The sequence below is a fragment of the Bubalus bubalis genome, chromosome 16, assembly GCF_019923935.1.
Source record: "Bubalus bubalis isolate 160015118507 breed Murrah chromosome 16, NDDB_SH_1, whole genome shotgun sequence".
NCBI classification, from domain to species: Eukaryota; Metazoa; Chordata; class Mammalia; order Artiodactyla; family Bovidae; genus Bubalus; species Bubalus bubalis.
The window spans coordinates 29072852-29098042 of record NC_059172.1 but is presented as its reverse complement, the minus strand read 5'-3'; the positions used below and the strand labels follow the sequence as shown (position 1 = coordinate 29098042).

The window sequence follows — 25191 nt, the reverse complement described above, 5'->3', positions numbered from 1 at the left end:
TTTTTTGTTTGTTTCTAGCCACCTGTCACCCTTAGCCACCAGGGGTTCCATTCCCCAGAGGCAATCAATATTACTAGTTTCTCAAGGCAATTTAGTTACCTCTGGTACTCAGGAATTGTAAAAGGATTTCAGAGGTATAATATGCAAATCCATTCTCCCAGCAACTGTATTTTCCTGGTCAGGAGAAGCTCCATTTAACCATAAGAGATGAAGCCTGGCTCTCTATAGGTTGTCAGGAAGAGAGCTGGCCATCTGCAAACCTTGAGTATAATTCTCAAGCTCAATACACAATCAGGGAATCTCTTTGGCTTTCAGGCTGATCTTCCCCATCCCTATTATGGTTCAAAATCCACATGGAATGTTATATATGTTATATGTATATATGTTATATACCATGGCTGCAAGTCTGGAAGGAACAAACACTTTCCAGGGCAGATCATCCCATCATTGAGTTTATCCAGTTCTTTCTTCTCCCATTATCCCACCTTCCTTCCACCTGTCCCACTGGTACTAGGACAGAAAGAATAAAATATTCACCAATCTTTGATTTAGAAAAACATGAGTAAGTTCTGCAGTCTTCTGAATTCTGCTCCTGGCTCTGAATTCTCATTGAAATGTCATTGTTTGGGAAGAATGTGTACCTGGGACCTGCTTTCCAGAATCTTCCTTTCAGATCCGTTTCTTAGCATTCAGACTTGCCTTTGGAGATGCCTAAGTAAATCTGGATGCTGAATGACTTGAAGATGTCTAATATAGGAATGGGGTACTATTGGGAACTGTCTGTCACTATATCACATGTACTGATCAGCCAGCCTGCTATCTGCAGATATCATTGCCAGCAAGTCCCACTGGGCTCATTGGAATCGGTTACTAGTGTCCTACGTGGCTCACTTTAAGAGTCTTTTTTGCTGCTGGGATTGTATATGTAACCCTGCATTCTCCAACTGCTCCTTAGTTGGATTAGACCTCTCAGATTTTATCAGGCTTTTGCATCCTATATGAGGCAACACTCATGTATTTATCTTCTGTCATCCTGCTTTGTCAGGTTCTTAAAAATCTGTCCCAGTTGCATCACCCCTCTCCCAGTATTAATATCCAGGAACAAAAATTCTGTAGGGAGAAACTTTAATATCTCTAAGGACACACTTGGATTTAATGAAGATATCAACAAACTTCTGTAAAGGAAATGTCCTAAGTTGTATGAGTAACTTTCTTAACATTTTAATGCAAAACCAGACATAGCTAATATGGAAACAGATGAGCATGGCTGTGTCCTAATAAGGATTGATCCTTTTCCATCAATAACATTGTTAATGTTAAGTTGATCTGGCAGTATCTGGCAATTTACTACTATAGATATGGTGGAATATTGAAGGGAATCTTTATGGTGCCAGGAGAGTGAACCTGAGCTGAATGATTGACTGTTTTACCTTGACCATATTCTGATTCACAAAATAAATTTTATGCCATCCTTTACTAAAAATTACAATATACAAACTACTACCTATATTTTGCCCTTGTAATATCTCAACAAAAAAAGAAATGGCAATACTGAAAATGGTGCCAAGTTACAACCAGTGATAACAGAATGAACTGAAGATAATTCCAAAACTGCCTTGACCATGGATGGCATTTGAATAAGTTTGTTATCAGGAGGTGACAAAACTCATTGAATTACATTTTTTGCATGCTTGTAAAAAAACTATATATATATATATATATATACTTGCAACTGATACTAAGCTGTGTTCTTTCAGATGTGTTTACTTGTTTTTCTCCCAAAGAGAGCCATATTGTGTCACCATTTAAACTGATTTTCCAAAGTTGAAATAGAATCTCAGGATTGAACAGACATTTGCAAGGGTGTTTAATCCAACCAGTCATGTTTCCTTTGAATCCAGGAGTGGCTAAATACTACAGCTACTGAAAAACTGCATCTGAAAGAAGATTCTGTGTTAATTTAGCAAATTTTTATTGAGTGGCTCTATGTGCCAGGCACTGTCCTGTGTCCTGGGGTACAGGAATGGACAAAGCAGACACAAGCTTTAGATTTGATGGTCTGAAATCTAATTATATTACTCTTCACTCTTGCAAAACTTCTGTTCCACGTGCTCATACTAACTCTTTTTCAATTGCATACCTGGAGAAAGATATGACCTTTGCCACAGACCACTCTGCTGTGGTCATGATGCCTCTCCAGCTGCATTAATAATTTAAGGAATGTATTATATTTTATTATCCTTTAGACCAATTTCTATTGATAGAAAAACACGCTGGCAATGTTGGAAGTGTAAATTGGCAACAGCTTTCTGAAAAGCAATTTGGCAGTATCTATTAGGAACTTTAAAAATGTTTATATCTTCTGATCCTCTAGTTCCACTTCTGGGAATCTGTCCTAAAGAAATAGTCTAAAATGTGGGCAAAATTTATGCTTTAACAATCCAGAAGTCCAACAGTAGAAGGCTGGTTAAGTAAATTACAGTATGACTATACAGTAGACTATTATGCAGTCATTGTAATTAATATTTGAGTGAAAACAGCATGGCAAAATGCTTAGAATGTTAAGTGAAAAGTGATACACAAAATTACATGCATAAATCCAAAAGTATTTTTCTAAAATATTATTACTTTTATTATCAGAATAAAACAATAGCACCAAAAGTTGGCAACGGAGAGTCGGGCCAAACCATGAGTTTGGCCCAGGAACTGTTAACTGGCTGGGTCCACATAGAGACTGTTTGATACTATTGTGTTGGTAGCAGGCATGGAACAGGAGTGAAAAGGGCCTTTCCGAAAGGAGAAGGTGACCAGAATCCCTACCGAAATCCCAGCTGGCATGAGAAGACACCATGCATGGCATGTTCCTGTTACGTGGTCCTAGGGAGGTAAGGAACACATACGGACCCAGTATGTTCTGACAAATGGAAAGGATTTGAAGTACTCTCCTGGGTAAAATTAACCTCATTCTTGCATTCTCTCATACAAAATGAATATTCTTGAGAGATTTTATTACAGCTGATTCTCTGAAGAATCCTTGAGCCATCCATATAATTTCTTTAGGACAGGAATGATTTTCCATGTGCCAAGTCTACCTCCTCCCATACTGGGACACTCAACATGGATGTGCACAAGAATATTGGATATGCCGCACGGAGAATACCACACACATATTAATAGTCATCTTAATGGTGTAACTTACAAACTCTAAGGCTTGCAAATGTTTTTTGATGGTGTCCAGAATTACTGTGCGTTTATTTATATCTGAAGAGTAATCATGTCATGGTATTTTCAAGTGAGAAATGATGTCAATAATGTATAGAAGAAATGTTGGGGAAGTGTGTCTTTCGTTGTTACTTTAGCAAAATGTTTGTCATTAAAATGCCAAATACATCTCCTTGGTGAATTTCTAATTTTTAAGTGAGTACACAAGGTAAATACATGTTTTGTAAGCATAAAAGGTCTTCAAGGTCTAAGTCTCTTGGTCGATAGAGCAAGAGTGAAACTGGGGTTTTAGTCCTGCTCCTTAACAAGCCATGTGACTTTAGGCAGTTCATTTGCACCACTGGAGCACTTCAGGTTATTCATCCACAGAAGGAGAATAATAAAACCTACCTCATGGAGGTGTTCATTTGGTTCATTCAGCAAATATTTATTGATTGCATATATGTATCTGACTCTCTTCTAAACACTGAGACAGCAGTAAACAAGACAAAAAAAAAAAGTCCCTCTTTATGAGCTTACCTTTAAGTAGGGGAGACAGACAAGAAATAAGATAAATGAGTGAAAATATGGTATGTTAGTGATTATTAGATGTGAAGCTTACATTAGAGTAATGTATGTGAGGTGCCCAACACAAGATCTGGCATGTAGTAAGTTATTCAATAGAGAGTAATTTCCTTTGCTTCTTCAGTCTTCCTAACAGCTCCTCAATTAGTCTGTAGCATGGTAGTAATCAGCAAAAGGCCTGACCCAGTGCCTTCTACCTCTTGCCAGTTAATAAAACCTACTTTGTTTAAGAAGACAAAAGAATTCTTACATTTACTTGTGAATACACACCTCTGGGAGAAGTAAGTGTTGTGCACTTCCGTGTGGCAGGTTAATCAAGGTCATGCCACACTGTTGATAAATATCCTTTTCTGAAACCAGTTGGCGAGGGCCCTTGCCTGGAGCTAGATGGCATTTGTCCACAAAGACAAATGCATAGTGTCTTTTAAGCAGAATGGACTAGGAAACTATACTGGCTGTTTCTCTTAAAGAAAAGATGTGTGACCTATATCCTGTTCCAAACATTGGAGAACTAGGCAAAGTTTACATTATTTATGGGAAACCAGGGTATTGACTAAAAGCCAGGAAAAGGAAGGTTTAATACTTGTGGTTTCTATATATTTTTTGCCCCTTGTAGAAAATTTGGGGAGTTCAGAAATGTTTAAAAAAGCAGCCAAAAGTTCACCTCTAGGGTTCAGGAATTTCACCATTTGCAGTGGCTTCTCTTGTTGTGGAACACAGGCTCTAAAGCATGGGCTCAGTAATTGTGGCACATGGGTTTAGTTGCTCCGCAGCATGTGGAATCTTCCCAGACCAAGGATTGAACCTGTGTCCCCTGTATTGGCAGGAGGATTCTTATCCACTGCACACCAGGGAAGACCCTGAGTTCCTTCTTTAGGCCTGCATCTGAACTAGGCACAGAGGGTATAGCCCTTGCCCTCAAGCAGTACCAGCCTTGTGTGGTAGGGAAAGGCCAGATGTGGAGAGACCCCTGAGAATGGGCTCCTACCTTACACTGTCAGGCTTTTTCCCACAAGTCAGCTCTAGAACAAGCTTTTGTAAAGAATTGGGAACAAAAGTTGGAATCGTCACACTTAGGGTGATTGTGGGGATGAGAAAGGGGAGTATAAAGAGGCAAAACAGAGAGCAGTGGTAACTGCCTGCCTGGCATTGACATCCCCAGCTCCTCTTGTGTAGAAGGGCCTTCAGTTCTGTCCTGTGATGTCACCTCTCAGGAGAAACTGGACGTCAGGCTGTGGGCCATCACTCCTGTGACTTGCTTTGAGAACCTAATAAAGTGAAAATTCAGTATTACAACCCAGATTAGATGAGGAAATCGGCCCAGGGAGATTGAGTGAATTTTCTTGAATCACACATCTAGTTGGTGACAGAGCCAGGATAATAATGAAGGATGCTGAATTTCACTCAGTCCAGTGACTTTTTTTCCATTACTCCTTTGGTAATAATTTCCTTCACTAAAGTGTACATTCTTCAGATAACTTTAAAATAATGGTCACTCTTGCATTTGATGAATATGGTTTATCAATAACTGATTTACATGCAATTTGGGGAGAACATATTTATGGCATAGAAGGTGGTAAAAAGGTTTTTCCAAGTTTTCCTGGGATGTCTGGGCCTTCTTCTCTCAGAGGTGTGTATTCACAAGTAAATGTTGGCCTTCTGTCGTTCATTTTTTTTTCCAGATGTTCTTCCCAAGTAGTGTGTTTTGTGATTTTAATATTTATCACATTTTTTTAAATCTGGGCACATAAATCTTAATAAAATTCTCAACTATCTCCTCTCTGCTGTCTGAAATTTCCGGGTGTATTTATATTCATGACGGTATCTGAAAGCATGAACGCTGTCACATCATTAGGGCTTATATTCCTAAACCCTAGATTTGTGTTTCTAGATGTTCTGAAAATTCTTTACACTTCACTTGTAAATGCCACTATACTGCACCATGACATTTCTATAGTAACATATGTTTCAAACAAGAAAACTGAAGAAGCCCAAGAAAAAGGGAAGGAGGTCTCAAATACAAAAAAAAAATTAAAAGTAGACTACATAAGATGGGGAGGAGTATAAATTCTAGTTTGATGTCCCATAAGAATTGAATGTCCTGCAGGCCCACTTTAAGGACTGGCAATTTCCACCACCAACAAAGTAGCCCAATTTTGGAGTCACACTTCCTTTGACCCTTACATCCTGTCAAGTCCAGGTCATTCCCCTAACATGTCTTAGTGTCACATACTGCATCCAGACAGGGGTGGTCACCTACCCGTCACATCACTGTTCTGAAGTCCATTCTCTGCAATGCTGCACACATCCTGTTTAGTTTGGAGTTCGCTTTTAAAAGAAAGCTATAGGCTTTTTGATGCCAGCTTTTCCAGCTTGATTAAGTCACACCCTCTGCTTGGAATCCATCCTTGCTGCCATCCACCTGGCAAACTCCTACTCAGCATTCAAGCTTCAGCCTTACCATTGCTGTCCTCCACCCCCTACTTCTTGGTAAAGCAGACCCCACAATGTACAGTGCCCATTCTTATGTCAAGGAAACCATAACACTTACCTGAACTTAATTGTCTGCAGAATGTTTTTCCTCCCCTACCAACCCATGAACTTATAAGCCAAAACCACATTTGATTACTCTCTGTATTTCTTGCATCCAGAATAAAGCTTGCCTGGAACTGTTCAATAAATGTTTGATAGATGAATGAAAGAATAGATTTATGGAAATTGTTTTTGTGTGTGTGGTTAAATTCACCATTTTAACCAAAGTGTGCATTTCAGTAGCATTTGGCCCGTTCATGGTGTTGTGCAATCATCACCACTGTCTAGTTCCAGAACATTCCAAAAGCAAATTTTGTATCCCTCAACTATTCACTCCTCATTTAACCACTTCTGCAGCACCTGGCAACCACTAATCAACTTTATGTCTCTATGGATTTGCCTATTCTTGGCATTTCAAATAAACGGAATCATGCAATATGTGGTCTTCGTGTCAGCTCTTTTGACCTAGCATAATGTTTGCTAATTCATCCATGCTGTAGCATGCATCAGAACTCCATTACTTTTTAGGGCTGAGTAATAGTCTATCGTCTTGATATACCACATCTTTATCTGCTGCTGCTACTGCTAAGTCACTTCAGTCGTGTCCAGCTCTGTGCGGCCCCATTGACAGCAGCCCGCCAGGCTCCCCCATCCCTGGGATTCTCCAGGCAAGAACACTGGAGTGGGTTGCCATTTCCTTCTCCAATGCATGAAAGTGAAAAGTGAAAGTGAAGTCGCTCAGTCATGTCCGACCCTCAGCGACCCCATGGACTGTAGCCTACCAAGCTCCTCCATCCATGGGATTTTCCAGGCAAGAGTACTGGAGTGGGGTGCCATTTGCCTTCTTTATCTATTGATGTTTAAATGTCTGATAGACATTTAGGTTGTTTCCACCTTTTGACTATTATGAATAGTGCTGCTATGAATATGTATGTACAAGTTTTTGTTTAAATATTTGTTTTTAATTTTCCTGAGTATATACCTAGGAATGGAATTGCTGGGTAATATGGTATTATATGTTTAACTTATTGAGGAACCACCTGAGTTTACCACAACAATTACACCATTTTATGTTACCACCAACAATGTACAAGGTAAGGGTTTCAATTTGTCCACATTCTCTCTAACACTTCATTTCTTACTCTATCTGTGCTAATGAGTGTGAAGTGGTGTCTTTTGATTTTGATTCCCATGTCCCTAATAACTAATGATACTGAGCATGTTTTCATGTATTTTTTGGCTTTTGTGTATATTTTCTTTGGGGAAATGTTAATTCAGGTCTTTTGCCCATTTTATTTGGGTCATTTATCTTTTTGTTGTTGAGTTGTAAGAGTTCTTTATATATTCTGGATACTAAACCCTGATCAGGTATATGCTTTGCAAATACTTTCTGCCATTTTGTGGATTGTCTTTTTATTTATAAAATTTCTTAATTTAATTTTATCTTTTTGGCCATGCTGAATGGTTGTGGGATCTTAGTTCCCCAATCAGGGCTCAAACCAGTGCCCCCCTGCAGTGGTAGAGCAGAGTCCTAACCAGTGGACCACCAAGGAATTTCCATGGATTGTCTGTTTACTTTCTTGATAGTGTCCTTTGATGCACATATTTTTTAAATTTTGATGAAGTCTGCTGCTGCTGATCTATTTTTTTCTTGGTTGCTTATGCTAAGAAAACATTGCCAAATCCAAAGCTATGAGGATTTACCCCTATGTTTTCTCCCAAGTGTTGCTTCTATTTAGGCATTTGATCCATTTTGAGTTTAGTTTTGTACTGTGAGATGAATGCCCACCTTTATACTTGCACATGTGGCTGTCCAGTTGTCCTTACACCATTTGTTGAAAAGCCTGTTCTTTCCCTATTTTCACATTTGTTTTTGAAAAATATTTTCAAATTGTAAGTAAACAATTCTTTGTTCCTTTCTTTCCATATTTGAAAGATTTTGCTTCACTATCTTCTGGGTTAATTCTTACCTTTTTTCCTCTGTATGTACTGTTTTCACTCATGCTGCTCTTCAGACTTTATCATGGACCTTAGCAATTTTATTAAGATATACCCTGGTGTAGTTTTCTTCATGTTTCTTGTGCTTGAGGTTTATTGGGATTCTTGAATGTGTGGCCCTAAAGTTTTCATCAAATTTGGAAAATTTATGTCTATCATTTCTTTCAAAAATTTTTTTTGCCCCTCCTTCCTTTAGGGTCTCCAATTACATGTATATTAGTCTACTTGAAGTTGTTCCTTAACTCAATGATGCTCTGTTCAATATTTTCTGTCCTTTTTTTCCCCTCTTGTGTCTTTTTGTGTAATTTTTATTGCTATGTCTCCAAGCCTATGAATCCTTTCTTCTGAAATACCTAATTTATTTTTATTTCATTTAATGTACTTCTCATCTGTAGTTTCTATCCCTAGAAATCTGGCTTGGGTTTTGTTTGATTTTTTTAGTAGCTTTTTAGTTTTGGAATAATTTTAGAGTCATAGAAAATTTGCAAAGCATTCCACATGCCTCTCATCCAGTTTCAGTTTCTTCTAATGTTATTTTCTTACATTACCATAATACACTTATCAAAACTAAGATATCAACATTGGTGCATTAATAGTAAATAATTAACACATTTTATTCAGATTTCAATACTTTTTCCATTAATGTCTTTTTTATGTTCCAAGAATCAGCTGAAGATGTCACATTTCATTTAGTTGTTATGTCTTCTCTTCTCACCCACTACAGTTTCTCAGTGGTTTTTTTTTGTTTGTTTTTAATGACTTTGAAAATTTTGAGGCATACTGGTCATGTATATTATAGACTATCCTTACTTTGGATTTGTCTGATGTTTTCCTCATAATTAGACTAGGATTGTGGATTTGGGGAAAGAATAACATAGAAGTGAAGGATCCTTATTGTTACATCAAATTAGAGGGCACATTATATCCACATTTCATCATTGGTGATGTTATTTTAATCACTTGGTTAAGGCAGTTTTGCTAGATTTTCCTACTGTAATGTTACTATTCTTCTCTTTCCATACTTTGTTCTTTAGAAGCAAATCACTAAGTTCAGGCCACATTCAAGGAGAGGGGAGTGATTAAGTTCCACCTCTTATGGTGGGGGGTAGTATCTATATATATTATTCAGACTTCTTCTAAATGGAATAGTTATTAATATATTTTCTCCCCAATATATTTATTTATTCAATGACTGGTTTATATCAGTTTGGATTCATGTGTATTTATTTAACATTTTGTATTATAATTCAATACTATTTTTTTTATTTTATTGATCAAATGGTTCCAGCTTTGGCTACTGGATGCCCTTTAAGATTGATTTCTGTGTCTCTTTTACATGGTCCATCCTTTCATTTTCTTAGCACTTCCTTACTTTCTACTATTACATTATGCTCTGAGATCATCTTATATTTTCCTTATTCCAGATCTGTAATCAACCATTTCTCTAAAGTGCTTTGGTTCCTTTTATTGGAGAACGGTGTTTTGAAACCAGGATATGGACTCTGGTTGTAGGGAAGTCCCTGGGTCTTTTTTTTTTGTACTGTCCATGTCTCTATTATCAAGTGCACTCTTTTCTCTAGTTTCTTATCATGTGGAATATAATTATAACTATTTTAATGTCCTTATCTACTCATTCCACCTATCTTAATCAGTTTTAAGTGACCGATTTTTCTCCCCTCATTAGGGGTCCTTTTATATGGGTCCTTTGGCTTTTGGAAAAGAGATTTTGGCTGTTATTTTTAAGCTTTGTTAGATGGTACTAGAGCAACTAAGTTATCCTAGGGCTAAATTTGCCCCACTATTGTGACGAAGCCCATCTGATGCCTTGTGATTTATGTCTTGCCACTCTTAATGTTGGGAACAGGCACTGGACCTCTGTGATATTCAAGAATTATTCCTTCTAATTCTTTTGGATGATTCTTTTTCTGGATTCAGGTAGTTTCCTCACATGCATGCTGAAGACTCAGGGTGGACCCGCAGCAGATAGCCAGGGCTTCCTTTCTGTTCAGCTCTCTTCTTTTTGGCATTCTTCTCTGTGAACTCACCACCTTAACCACCCTAAGATTCCCCACTTCATCTCCTCAACTCAGGGAAACTATTGAGTTCTGCCTGGGTTTGCTCTCTTGGTACCAAGGCTAGGAAATCCTCTCCAGGAGGAAAGCAGAGATAATCATAGGGCTTACTTCACTTATTTCCTGTCTTTTGGGAATCACTATGTTTAGTTACCTGATATCCAATGTCTTAAAAGTCATTGTTTCATATATTTTGTCCAGAAATAGGTCTAATCCCTATTCCTACATCTTGGCCAGAAGCAACAGTATAAACACAGAAAATTAATAGAGCTAGGGCTTATAATTAGCTCATGGGCATTCATACCATAAAACTTAAAGATGGAATATATATAGTGGTTAAGAGTATGGACTCTGGAAAAAGACTGCCTGGATCCAGATTCTGGTTTTCCATCTTACTAGCTATTGTCAGCTACAAATTGGCACTTGCTGTCTACACGGATTAAATCATGTGCTGCTGCAGCTGCTGATTTTCAGCACCCCCTGAAAGAAGCTCAGAGTGGAGAGCAGAAATGAGGCACTCTGTACTCCGGGAAAAACTGGCAGAACAGTTCTTCAGATATTTGGATATTTTTAGGAGCTGATTTTATGAGCCCAATTCTTATATCTCCTTATTTCTAGAAAAACACTAAAATCCTTCATGGTGATGACTTCTCGTGACTAGCAAAAACCTTCTGCAAAAAAATATGCTTGATTGCATGTAGTTTCCCTTCACCAAAATCACATACATATTGATCTTCCCCTCTACCTCTCTGGAGCAGTTTCTCAAGAGTTATCTGATATGCTGTCTCCCAGGTGATAGTCCTTATTTTGCCCTAAATAAAACTTGACTCACAACTCTAATGTTGTACTTTTTTTTTTTTTAAGTCAACACTACAAACCCTGGGCCAGTCATGTAATCTTTCTGGGTCTCAATTTCCTCATCTTTAAGAGAGGATCTTAATGATCTATTCTCACTGGAATGAGATGAGGGTTAAATAGATTAGTACATGGAAAGCATTTGGAACAGTGCTAGGTTCAGAGCAAGCATTCAATAAATATTAGATATTATTATTCTGAATACAGTATTCTCCACCTCTTATTTGCAGGGAATGTATTCCAAGATCCCCAATGGATGCTTGAAACCACAAGTAATGTGAACCCTATATGTACTGTTTTCCTATACATACATATTTATGATAAAGCTTAATAAATTAGGCACCATAAGAGATTAACAACAACAACAATGAATAACAAAATGGAACAATTATAATGAGGTACTACAATAAAATTTATGTGAATATGGTCTCTGTCAAAATATATTGTTGTCCTGTACTCACTTTACTTTTTCCTATGATGCTGTGAGATGATACAATTTCTATGTGATGAGATTAAGTGAGGTGAGTGAAGTTGATATTGTGATGTAACGTTAGGCTACCACTGACCTTCTGATGCGTTGATGAGAATCATCTGCTCCAGGTGATACTGGATAATTGAGAACTATGACAATGTTGATGGTTGGATGTCAGGAACGAATGACACTATGCTTGGGGATCCTGAATAGAATAGACCAGGCAGCATGAGATTTCATCAAGCTACTCAGAATAGAATGCAATTTAAAACTTGTGAATTATTTCTAGAATTTTCCACTTAACATTTTCTGACTATAGTTGACCACGGGTAACTAAAACTGTGGAAAGCAAACAACAGATAAAGGAAAACTACTGTACTTATTAAAAGTAGCCAGCAAGCTTGGCTGTGAGTTCTCTACTGACCCTAGTAAAGTGGAAGTATTGGTTACTTGATTTAGTGTTCATAAAATACGTACAAACTCTTGCATAAGAGACATATAGATTCCAGAATATTTCCTCCCAATATTCCTCACAAAGAGGTTACAGTGTGTGCCTGGAATAATATACCAGCCAGAAGGAGTTTCCCAGGATTCTGTCTTTACCATCCCACCGAATAGCCGATAACCTCACACCAGAGCTCAGTTCAGTAAAAGTAATTCCACTGGGACTGAAATATTGTAGTACTTTTGGTCTGGTTTAATCCAACAATAAAATGTATAGTGTCAACATGAAACTCCTAAAACACATGTCATCTGGGCAGTTCTCCATAAATATTGGGGGATCACTTAGGAACCAATGACAATGGTTCAGGCAAGACAACTAAAGCCTGAGCCAAAGAATTAACTCCAGGATGAAAGGGTGTTGGCAGGAAACCAGCCCACTTTACAGTGAAAATCCACAAGGCTTGGCAATTAACTCAGTGTAGAGCTACAGGAAGGAGGAACTTTCAAGGCCCAGGAATGGAAGTATGGAAAGATAGAAAGAAAAAGTGATATTTGTGTTGCTCAAATCTTCTATCAGTTCAGTTCAGTTCAGTTCAGTTGCTCAGTCGTGTCCGACTCTTTGCAACCCCATGAATCGCAGCACGCCAGGCCTCCCTGTCCATCACCAACTCCCGGAGTTCACCCAGACTCATGTCCATCGAGTCAGTGATGCCATCCAGCCAGCTCATCCTCTGTCATCCCCTTCTCCTCCTGCCCCCAATCCCTCCCAGCATCAGAGTCTTTTCCAATGAGTCAACTCTTCGCATGAGGTGGCCAAAGTACTGGAGTTTCAGCTTTAGCATCATTCCTTCCAAAGAAATCCCAGGGCTGATCTCCTTCAGAATGGACTGGTTGGATCTCTTTGCAGTCCAAGGGACTCTCAAGAGTCTTCTCCAACACCACAGTTCAAAAGCATCAATTCTTCGGCGCTCTGCCTTCTTCACAGTCCAACTCTCACATCCATATATGACCACAGGAAAAACCATAGCCTTGACTAGACGGACCTTTGTTGGCAAAGTAATGTCTCTACTTTTTAATATGCTATCTAGGTTGGACATAACTTTCCTTCCAAGGAGTAAGTGTCTTTTAATTTTCATGGCTGCAGTCACCATCTGCAGTGATTTTGGAGCCCCCCAAAATAAAGTCTGACACTGTTTCCACTGTTTCCTCATCTATTTCCCATGAAGTGATGGGACCGGATGCCATGATCTTCATTTTCTGAATGTTGAGCTTTAAGCCAAATTTTTCACTCTCCACTTTCATGTGCTGATAGATAGTAACAATCAGCTCTCATGTGGTAGGGAGTAAGGGAGTCTTTTTTTTTTAATTCATTTTGGCTGTACTGGGTCTTCCTTGCTGTATGCAGGCTTTCACTAGTTGCGGAGAGCAGGAGCTACTCTCTAGTTACAGTGCACTGGGCTTCTCACTGTGGTGGCTTCTCTTTTTGCAGAGTACGGGCTCTAGGGCTCACAGGTTTCAGTCGTCATGGTGCACGGGCTTTGTTGCCCTGTAGCACGTGGAATCTTCCCAGACCAGGAATCAAATCCATGTCCCCTGCATCGACAGGTGGATTCGCATCCATTGTCCAAAGGGAGAAGTCCAAAGGTAGTCTTGATTTGTAGCATTTGCTGATCTTTGAGGTGCTCAAGCTATAATCAAGCTAGCAATGTGACGTCACCGAAGTCTAGAGAAAGGGAAAAGATGCCCAGCAGCACACCATTACACAGTACTTCAACCATACAGATGCGTGAGATATAAATAACCTCAAGAGCATAGATAATAGCAAAGTTGTAGTAAAATAATTAAGAAGTGATACATTGTGAGGATTTTAAACCTGTATTTTAAAGTCATTCATTTAAATGTAAGTTTGTGTGATTTAACTTTTAGCAATGACTGTTTAACATCCAGTTCTCAAAATTCCTGAAATTTTAAGAGTCGGCTCTTTGGGCTGATGTGAGCTGACTCTAGAACCTTCGTCGCATCCCCCTCCTTACATCTAACTTATTTTGCTGGATTGAATTATTTTCTTCTTACTGAAGTATATCCACTTGTATTCTTTCAGCAAAGTTTGTGTAAGGTAAACTCATCATCTTCGCTTGTCTGCAAATGGCTGAAAGTTTGGTGTCACTTATGAATTTAACTTGTGCAGAATTGTAGTTTGAGGTTTATTCTCTTTCCACATTTTGAAGATATTATCCTCTTGTATTTTGGTTTCCATTGTTGCTGATGAAAGGGTGCTGTCATAGTTAACATCCCTTTTGGTAATCTGGCCCTTTTCACTGAGGGCTTTTATAGTTTTCTCTTTGCCTTGTGGTTTTGCAGTTTCATCAGGGTCATTCCCTCTATTAAATCTTTCTGGAATTCCTATTAGACATCTGCTTGACTTTCTCTTTTTATCATTCATATCTCTTAAATTCTTGTTCAGGTTTTTTTATTTCTTTCTCTCTTTTTATTCTGTTTTGGGTAATTTCCTCAAATTTCTCTTCTAAGTCCCTCTTCAGCTAGATCTATAGGTAGTTTAGTATCCTTTGAGTTTTTAATTTCAGTGGCAGTGTCTTTCATTTCAGGAAGTTCTACATGGTTGTTTTTCAAATCTCCCCACTCTTTTCCTCTTATACTATTTTGTTATTTTATTATGGCTTCTACTGCTTCTCTTATATCTATATTAATCATCCTAATTCATAGTCTCTTTCAGATGGTTCTATTTTTATCCTTCTTATTTCTAGTTTGTTATGTCGATTGACTCTCCATTCTGCTCATTTCTTTCCTCATGGGGTTGATACTTTTTGTGAGCATCTTCATCAGGGATTGCTTTTTCTAGTGGATCTGCAAGCCCTGAATTGTTAAGCATTCTGCAGAGCTATTTTGAATTCGCTTCAGCCTAAACCTAAGAATTTTAATAAGTCTTACTTCAGCCCTAATCCAAGAATTTTATGTTAACTTCTCAATAGCTGTTTTCACATACAGGTAGAGTAAATTTAAACCCCCCATAAGCATTTGGCCATGATTAGAATTTCTGTTTCTCATGAGTGCCATTTTTTCCCCCTACCCAAGGCCTCATCAGACATATAGCTTCCTTGAACTTCTCTGACCTTGGGATAGTTTTGCTAGTCTCCTTTTCATGGAAGAGGACAGAGCTTCCAATGTCAGGGCTTTTTGCAGCGGGCTCTGTTCCAACTTTCTTACTTGTCCAGGACTGAAGCTCCATCTCTACTCCTTAGTGTACAGTGTAACCCTGGCCTGCAGCTCTCAGGATCTGTAAGTGTGAAATCTCTGTGGCAGCTCAGGCACATCACCTGTGCCCTGTTCTGGCTTTCAGTTTTCTATTTCTTTTTCATTTATTTTATCTACAGATTTCTCTTTCTATTTTTTTCAAAATTGGCAATAAAAATATAACTTTTCTGTTATAGTTCATACAGCATCTCCACGTGTCTATAGTTGGGGGGGGGTGCCCATCTATGTTAGGATAATTGGTCATGTTTCTGAAGTTTCTCAGATCAGAAACAATCATCCTATGAGGAAGACATGTATTGTCTCCATTTTGTTCTCCAAAACTGAAGCTCAGAATGGTTGTCTACATTGCCAAAGCCATAAAACTTTAAATGGGATTTTTGTCCAGTCTGTTTGCAAAATCCCATGCAAGATATCTAAGCATCTTCAAGTTGACTTGGTACCACTGGCTTCTCTCCATCATTAACTTTTATGGATAATTCATCTCTGGCATTTTGCTGAAGTGAATACTCTCTAAAAGATTCTTCCTACTTCTTTAGGTAAGGCTGTTTAGAAGGGAAGGGAGTACAATGCAGGTCATGGAAGTTGGGCTGTCCTGAGCCCGAGAGCCCTTGGTAGGAGCATTTGCCTGGGAGGAGGTGAAAGCCAACAGGCATTTCTGCCACCATCCAGAAGCACTCCCAAACTCACTTGTGCAGTGGGTATTGAAGGGGACGTACCGAGGGTCCTGCCCGTTGTCTCTGGCTTGCCTCTGGAAAAAGGAAGAAGCCCAGGCAATGGCAAGACTTACCTGTAAGTTTTGCTGAGTTTAGGGATCCCTCAGCAGAGACCTTTACATGCTGAGGCTTTTTGCTTTGCTCCTTAGACTAGCACACCTCTTGCCCTGTGCGTCCTGCACAGAACCTGACCCCGAGTGGGTGCCCTAAAAAGCTGATATGGATCAATGAGTGTAACTGAGGAAAAAGAGGACATGTCAAATATTTACAGATGAGAGACCTAATGAAGTGGACTGGTTACACAGGTCGTAGGATAGGGGATGGAGAGGCAGCCCAGAGCTTAGGGAAACCACTGCTATCCATAAATCAAAGGGGCAGAGGGAGGAGGCCGTCTCACAGGGGATGGGGAGCCAGGAGATGGAAGCCAGGAGCCACGTGGTCAGAAGCTTGAACCCTAACATTGGGAGCAGGAGCCATTGAAAATATGCAGCCAGAAATGCCTCTGAGGCAGATGGTGGTGGGGGGCAGAGGGCAAAAAGCATCCCAGCATCTTGCTTCCAACCCCCACCTTCCAGCCCCCACCTACCCCCAATCTCCTGCTAGTATGATACTTTCCCTAGGCCAAAGTCAGATGTGTTGGAGCCTGGATTCCCAGCCTGAATGGATCAATGTCCCTGCATTACAGAGCACAACAGAGCAGAAGAAGCCTGAGGGGTGAGTCTGAGAAAAACAGGCCCAGGGTTGGCATGGAAGGAAAGAAGGAAGGAAAAGGGGAAAAAAAGAAAAGAAGACAAGCCTATGTGTAACATATGAGCATTCTAAAATACTTATTAAATATCCTTTTGCAATTGAAAAGGATTTTTCAGATAAAAAGTTGCCTTCCTTACAGAGTTGTAAGGAACAAATGACAAAATAGATGTGAAAATCTTTTGAAACTTGCCAAGTGCTACATAAATATGAGATGATCATCATTCATATCATTAGTTCTCTGGATGGAGGAACTGTGTTTGAATATGAGTATCAATGGAAACACTTCATAGGGCATCTTATTATGTGTGGATATCTTTTATGTATGTGTATTAGAATATTATTAGCTGTAAGCAATAACTAGCAGTGACTTAACCAAATAGGTAGTTATATACTTTCTTATATAACAAGCTCCTTTGGTCTTTCCATCTAGATTACAAGATGGTTGCGATGCCCAACCTTACCTCCAAGATTAAGGCAGGAAAGGGTGGGGGTGGGAAAACAGCTCAGACTTAGCAGTCCTGTTTCCTTAGGAAAGCAAAAGCTCTCCCAATAACTCCCATAAGAGTTTTACCTAAATCTCACTTGCCAGAACTGGGCTACACAATCTCCCCTAAAGAAGTAGCAAGAGAGAAACAGCTTCTAGGTGGTCAAACAGCGGTGTCGGCCACATGCATATAAAGCACAGTACTGGGCACAGAGTAAGTGCTCAGTACACCTTAGCTATTTTGTGTGACTGTGCATCTGTCTGCGTCTATGTTGGTGTGGTTCTTTGTAGTTCCCGTTTCTAACAATCCTGTGAAGTAAAATCATCTAGGTGCCTGCTCAGTCTCTCAGTCATGTCTGACTCTTTGTGACCCCATGGACTGTAGCCTGCCAGGCTCCTCTGTCCGTGGAATTCTCCAGGCAAGAATACTGGAGTGGGTTGCCACGCCCTCCTGGAGGTGATCTTTCCAACCCAGGGTTAGAACTAGAGTCTCTCACATCTCCTGCACTGGTAGGGGGGTTCTTTACCACTATTGCCACCTGGGTGAGGTAGCTAAGTGGTTAAAGCGACAGACTGCTAATCCATTGTGCTCTGCAGGCTGTGGGTTTGAATCTCATTCTTGAATGATTGCCGCTTCCGCGGCCTTTGTTGTTTTCCAGGGGGTTCCCAGGGGTCGATAGCGGTAATTACCCACCTGCCAAAGCAGCAATGCAGAAGACACCCTCCCCCTAAACTGGCCCTTTAAGATCTTGGCCTTGGAGTCACATCAGGGCCAAGTGGGCTTGATGAAGAGAGAAAGTGGAACAGGACCAGCTCTGAAATGAATTGACGCCTGTACCTGGGGCTATAATGATGAAGTCCTGGGAGATGGGCCATATACGAGCTAGACTCATGCCTCCTCCTACCTGTACTCACTTTGGAATGGTCCTGTAGGGAGGCCTGGCACTTGTGATGATGCCACTTCTGCCCAAGTACTCCTGTGGGAATCCTCTTTACAAGTCACAGAAAGACCTCAATCTCATTACTGTAAAATTACACCTCATTTCTGACTCAAACCCAGCTGCAGCTCCTCATCTCATTTGCCATGAATTCCAAATGGCTTTTGATGGTTGCTGAAAATAAAAAATCATTCCCCAAAGACAGAATTATATTGCAATTGAGGTGCAAAAGAGTGAAGTTTCTGCTCTTTGGGCAATTTTCAAATCAAAATTATAGAAATACTTACAGCAGTAAAAGATATGTTTAAACAAATATGCCCTCCTTAGGTTATTATCTCAGAAGAAGACAACTCTGTATGGTTGAATAATTTTTGCTGTGTTTAAGAAAATTACCCACCCTAAGGGAAATTGTGAGACGATCACTGTGGTTGGTGAAGATTCCAATGGGATGATACTAAATGTAGGTGAGGACACTGTAAGATGGGCACACTCATGTACTACTGGAAGTGTAAATTGGTTCTTAGAGCAGTTTGGCAATGAGCATCAAGAACCAGCTTAAGGAGTTTAAACCAGTTGACCTAGACATTCCATTTCTAGGAATCTTCCTGAGGGAAATAGTCAAAGATGTAGAAAAAGACTTATGTGTACAGCAACTCATTTTATTTGGAAAAACAGTAAAAAGAAGTAATTAGCCTAAATATCTCTCAGTGAGGAAACTGTCAGGTAAATTGTGGTCAACTCATTAAATGAAAATAGTGCAGCCATTTAAAATGATGTTTTTGAAGAATTGTCAATGATGTGTTTATGTTCACAATGGAAAGATGCTAAAGCCAGACTGTGAAACCACATGCATTACTTTTTTACTTTCTATTTTTACTTTCTATATGCTATGAAAAGGCTCAAGATATATTAAACATGTTGCTGCTGCTGCTAAGTTGCTTCAGTTGTGTCCGACTCTGTGCGACCCCATAGATGGCAGCCTACCAGGCTCCCCCGTCCCTGGGATTCTCCAGGCAAGAACACTGGAGTGGGTTGCCATTTCCTTCTCCAATGCATGAAAGTGAAAAAATAAAGTGAAGTCACTCAGTCGTGTCCGACTCCTAGTGACCCCATGGACTATAGCCCACCAGGCCCCTCCATCCATGGATTTTCCAGGCAAGAGTACTGGAGTGGGTTGCCACTGACTTCTCCGATTAAACATGTTACCAATGATTTTATCTGGGTGATGAAATTATAGGTGATTTAAAATTTTCTTCATTATACATTTATATATACAATTTTGATCATTATAACTATAAATATTACTTTTATAATTAGAAAAATATGTATGATGAAAAGTACTTTTTAAGAAAGAAATGTGTTTAACTAGGAGAGAAGAGATCTGTCAAGAAATTGATGGTTTAATGAAGGAAATGAGACACGTACACAAATTCATTACAAGGTAATAAGGGGTCTAATGGACACTCTACAAAGTGTGGAGGGAAGGATTAGCTCTGCCTGGGAGAGTTGAAGGTGAGTGAAAATAGGTGCAGGGTCTTGAGGGATGAACTGGAGTTCTCTAGGGCTTTGTAAATTGTCGAGCACTGTGTATGTATAAGTTAGTTTGGGGCCTTTATTATGACCGTCAAAGCTTACCTCATACAAAGCTCTCTTTCTTGTCTCTCCCAAGCTCCCTAAAGCCCAGCATCGCTGGGACAGGAAGCAGAGGCAGTTAAATAGTCACACATCAGTGCTCCAGCAAGTGAACTGAGGTGCATCCAACGAAGAAGCAGATTCAGGACCAGAGGACATAAAATTATCTGGGAGCAGGGCCAGGAAGGTGCTGGTGGGTAAACAGTTCCACCTTATTTGCCGCCCTGTGGAAAGGCTATTGGGGCCCCCACCCTGAGTTATGGGGCCATCTCCATGTGCTGCTACTGCTAAGTCACTTCAGTCATGTCCGACTCTGTGCGACCCCATAGACGGCAGCCCACCAGGCTCCCCCGTCCCTGGGATTCTCCAGGCAAGAACACTGGAGTGGGTTGCCATTTCCTTCTCCAATGGATGAAAGTGAAAAGTGAAAGTGAAGTCGCTCAGTCGTGTCTGACACTTAGCAACCCCGTGGACTGCAGCCTACCAGGCTCCTCTGCCCATGGGATTTTCCAGCCAAGAGTACTGGAGTGGGGTGCCATTTCTATGTGGGGGATGGTAAAAACTGAGAACAAGGTCACATATCAGTTTAGGATTTTCAATGGCAGGAAATGGTGTGTCAAATGTCCTTACAGACTCCAGACAGGGTGGGGTAGAAAGGAGGGGTGTGATGAGGAGACCCTGAAGGGTGGCAAGAGATGATTTGTTTGGGAGACAATCCTAGAAGCTCAAGGTTGCAAGAGATGTAAAAGCTATCTTACTTAATCCTCTTGATGCCCTTCTAACATCCCCATCACCTTGTCACCTTTCTTGGCCTTCAGGGAGCAGCTCGGAGACCAACTTCCCATCTCAATTCCTCCAGCCTATGCTTTAGGTGAGACTTCCCAGGTGGCTCAGCAGTAAAGATCTGCCTGCCAATTCAGGAGACACAAGAGAGCAGGTTTGATTCCTGGGTTGGGAAGATCCCTTGGAGAAGGAAATGGCAACCCACTCTGGTATCCTTTTTTTTTAAATTTTATTTGTTTTAATTGGAGGCTAATTACTTTACAACATTGTGGTGGTTTTTGCCATACATCGACATGGATCAGCCACCGCTCCAATATTCTTGCATGGGAAACTCCACGGACAGAGGACCCTGGCAGGCTACAGTCCATGGGGTCACAAAGAGTCAGACACGACTGAGCACACATGTGCTTTAGGTATTTCTCGTTCAATTTTATGAGAAAAAAAATTCAATGCCAACAGTGCAGCAGGCAGTGTGTTTATATTTCCTTGATAGCAGTAAGCCTTCCTGAGCCTCCTGAAGTTTATTTACTTATTCAGGCAACAAACCTATATCAAACACCTATACTGTGTCAGGCAGTGTTCTAGATGCTGTGATAGAGTGAAGAGAAAATACAAGATCTTGTGTTCTCTTGGATCAGTCATTCTAGTGAAGGAGAAATACAAGAAACAAAGGAATAAACGAGAAAATACCAGGTTATAAATGTGAAGCTGTCACCTTTGAGAAAATCTAAGGAAAGAACTTTCATAAAAAGAGAGAAGCTGATTCCAAAATCCCAGGGGATAATTGTTGCTTGTTCTAGAAACAGAACATTGCATTATTGTGCGTGGACTACTCTTTTGTGTTCTAGCTGCAAATGAAAATCTTCTCATTTTTCAGGACTTGGCCCAAACATTGCCTTTTTAGGCATATCTATCCTATTTCTTTACCCTCAGTAAGAGTGACCACTGTCTCCTTTCCTTCCCACTGACTCAGAGCAGGCTTCTGTCAGCACACCTATAACAATTTGCCATTCTTACCATACATAGCAGTTTTCTCCGGTGGCTCAGGTTAAAGAATCCGTCTGCAATGCAGGAGACACAGGAGACTCGGGTTCGATCCCTGGGTCAGGAAGATCCCCTGGAGGAGGGCATGGCAACCCACTCCAGTATTCTTGGCTGGCGAATCCCATGGTCAGAGGACCCTGGTGGGCTACAGTCCATAGGGTCGCACAGAGTTGGATACGACTGAGGCGACTTAGCATGTACACGCATGGGCCATACTATATAGCATTGCTACTACCTAGTGGACCTGTCTCGTTGCTGGCAGAACTTCTTTTCTTAAATCCCTAGAGCCTGGCACAGAGTATGTGATTGGTAAACATTTGTTTCCTGAATACATGAACTCACATAGCACTTTCTTAGAACCTCCCTGGTGATGCTTATTCAGAACTGGCAACCCTTTTTTGATCATTGCCAGGCCCTGGACCCTGTTCTTTCAACTCTGCAACCTCTTATAAGCTTCATGATTACCCAGTGCAGTGTTTTTATCCCATTCTGTAGTTAAAACTCAGAGAATCAGAGTGACTTCTGCGATGACTCAGAAGTAAGAATCAGAACTAAGATCTGAAGCCCAGTCTTCTTGATGGCAAATCTCAATGTTTCATTTTCTGTGATGCAACCATTATGCTTTAGTTCTTCTGTGGACCTGCCCTCTGTTTTCCCCGAGTTAACTGTTTTCCTTAGGGAAGGATCTGTACTTGACTCCATTCTGTATTCCCCATGACACCAGAACAGTGCTATGTATTTAAGACACACTCAATACAAATCTCTGGAGAAGGCGATGGCACCCTACTCCAGTACTCTTGCCTGGAAAATTCCATGGACGGAGGAGCCTGGTAGGCTGCAGTCCATGGGGTCACTAGGAGTCGGATATGACTGAGTGACTTCACTTTATTTTTTCACTTTCGTGCATTGGAGAAGGAAATGGCAACCCACTCCAGTGTTCTTGCCTGGAGAATCCCAGGGACGAGGGAGCCTGGTGGGCTGCCTTCTATGGGGTGGCACAGAGTCAGACACGACTGAAGCGACTTAGCAGCAGCAGCAGCAGCAATACAAATCTCCAAGGAGGGAAAAGAGAGAATGAATGTGTGAATGAATGCTTCACCCAAAGTGGATCAACATCTGGTATCAGTTCAAAGGATGTTGATGTGCTGGAGGAGGAGATGTTTCTGAGGGGAGGGGCCTTCCCAGATACCTCTGTGCCCATCTGGGAAAGCCGAGTCTGCCGTCTCCACACTAAAGCACTCATTTCTCAGAAATCACACCTTTCACTCGGTTGTACATCTCAGCAGGCAGGCAGAGGCACAGAGGGGAACATGCATGGCTTCCAATGAGTTGGGAAAATGAGGTTAGGTTTCGATTCAGATAGTTATTTGTGTTTTCTGGGTCTGCACGGTCGATAAATTTTCAACGAGCAGTGATTCTGTTCCTCATCTTTCATTGCTTTATGGGACTTCAGGGAATGAAAACATAACATCCTGCTTTCCCATAAGTTCTCTGGCCACTACCCTGGCACCAATTAAAGACATGTCCATGCAATTAATCAAAACCAATTTGGAAGCACTCTGGCACTGCTCCTCTGATGTGCTGTCTGCTCCACATACAGTAGTTCCTCAGCCGCAGTGATGGAGCCAGGCACATAGGAGCTTTTGATGAACTGGTTGTGCTGGCCCCAAGTGTTAACTATGTCATCTGACATGACTAATGAGGCTCCCAACTTGATCCGTGTGAGCAGAGCAGCCCTGCTGTCTGGAGGAGGCTCAGTTTCCATGGCCAGCTTGGGAAGAGGCTGTGACGTGCGGGGTACACACTCCATCATGTCAGCTGGAGTCCGGGAGGCCTCTAGCGTTGGAGCTGAGAGTCGTCCACGAGGAGGGTGATGGAAACTGTGGATCAGGCTCTGTGCTGGGTGCTAGTGGGAATGTGACCTGATTTAAACTTCTAGCTCAGCCTCTTCATTTTACAGACATGGAAACCAAGACCCAGCAAAAGTGAGGGGCCTGCCAAAGGCCTGAGCTGTGGGAAGAGAAATAAAGGAACAGGCATAAATTCTATCTTTGAGGAACTGAACCCCTAGGTGAGAAAATAAACATGCATGAGGATAACAACTGGAATCTGATGTAGGTAAACCTTCTCAAGGGTTAAACTGTGGGTATTCTTCTTTCATTCCACAAACATTTATCAAAAGTAAGAGAGTCTGTGTTCTTGTCACCTCTGCAACCGCATGAGTGTGTGATTTGAAATCAACAGGTCTGGCTTGGAGTCTCAGCTCTCCTTTGAGTTGATGTAATCTTGAGCAAATCATTTTTCTGAGCCTTTGGCTCCTCAGCTGTACATTGGGACAAGCCAAATATTGCCTACCCAGCCTACATCCTACAGTCCTTGTGAGACCCAGCAGAGTTAATGGGTGTGAAAGTGTCAGAGTCCATGCACATGTTAGTTATTATTCATATTACTACCCTCTCCAAGGACCCCTGGCTGAAATCTCTGCAATATGGATCCACAGATAGCTTTAACTCTCTTCCTCTTCCTGCCCCTTTCAAAATACACAGGAAAGAAACAGATATAAAACCAACTGGTCATCTGCCTACAATTTCAACAGCTTTCCCAGAGAGTCCATGACACAAAAAGAGGAAGAACTCAGCTGTTTTAATTTAATGTCATTCCACACTTTGATTGAGCACCTACCATATGCCAGATATTGGCCAGGATGTGTGGGGAATCAGAGTTGGATAAGACAGGCTCTTTGGCCACCTTGAGAAACTCACCATTTAGTGGGAGAAACAGACATGGACATAAATAACTATGACATACTGCAGAAAAATACAATTGCCATAGGAAAGATACAAATCAAGTGCTGTGGGAGTCAGAGAAGGGAATGATTTATTTCTGAAAAGGAGATGGGGAAAAGCTTTATCAAGGAAGTGCTATTAAAGAATGGGTGGGTTTTGGCTCTGTCAGGAAACACCATAAAGGGTACTCTAAACTGAAGGAATAGCATGGCCAGTGCATGGAATCCTGAAAGGAATGGCAATCTAGAGGACAGAGTAAAACTGAGTAAGATAGGGAGTGTAAGGGCTTCCCAGGTGGCTTAGTGGTAAAGAATCCACCTGCCAATGCAGGAGATACAGGTTTAATCCCTAGGTCAGGAAGATCCCCTGGAGAAGGAAATGGCAACCCACTTCAGTATTCTTGCCTGGGAAATCCCACTGGACAGAGGAGCCTGGTGGGCTATGGTCCTTTGGGGTCGCAAAGAGTCAGACACAACTTAGCGAATAAATAACAACAAAGGAGGGTAAGCCCGAACAAAAGAAGACTTGCTGGACCCTAGCTCTGAAACCAAGGCATGGATATTTCTATTTCACTATTCTCTTTGCTGGCTGAGGTCGCCTTGGCCTCTGTCCCTCAATCAGAGAGAATT

At 40.9% G+C, this 25191-nt stretch overlaps 1 protein-coding gene across 2 annotated transcripts in view; it reads left to right on the top strand.

Moving 5' to 3' along the window:
- The window catches only part of GVQW3 (GVQW motif containing 3), a 28129-nt gene extending 3940 nt beyond the window's left edge, over positions 1-24189 (top strand). Inside the window, exon 2 of one of the 2 annotated variants that reach the window (XM_025266382.2) lies at positions 23136-24189. In XM_025266382.2, coding sequence (XP_025122167.1) covers positions 23136-23396 — 261 coding nt within the window. In that variant the 3' untranslated portion in view covers positions 23397-24189. Of the gene's footprint in view, positions 1-2762; positions 3391-23135 lie in introns of those variants that run through there. The other variant, XM_044929338.1, reaches the window with a different exon arrangement.
- Positions 24190-25191: the final 1002 nt, after the last annotated feature.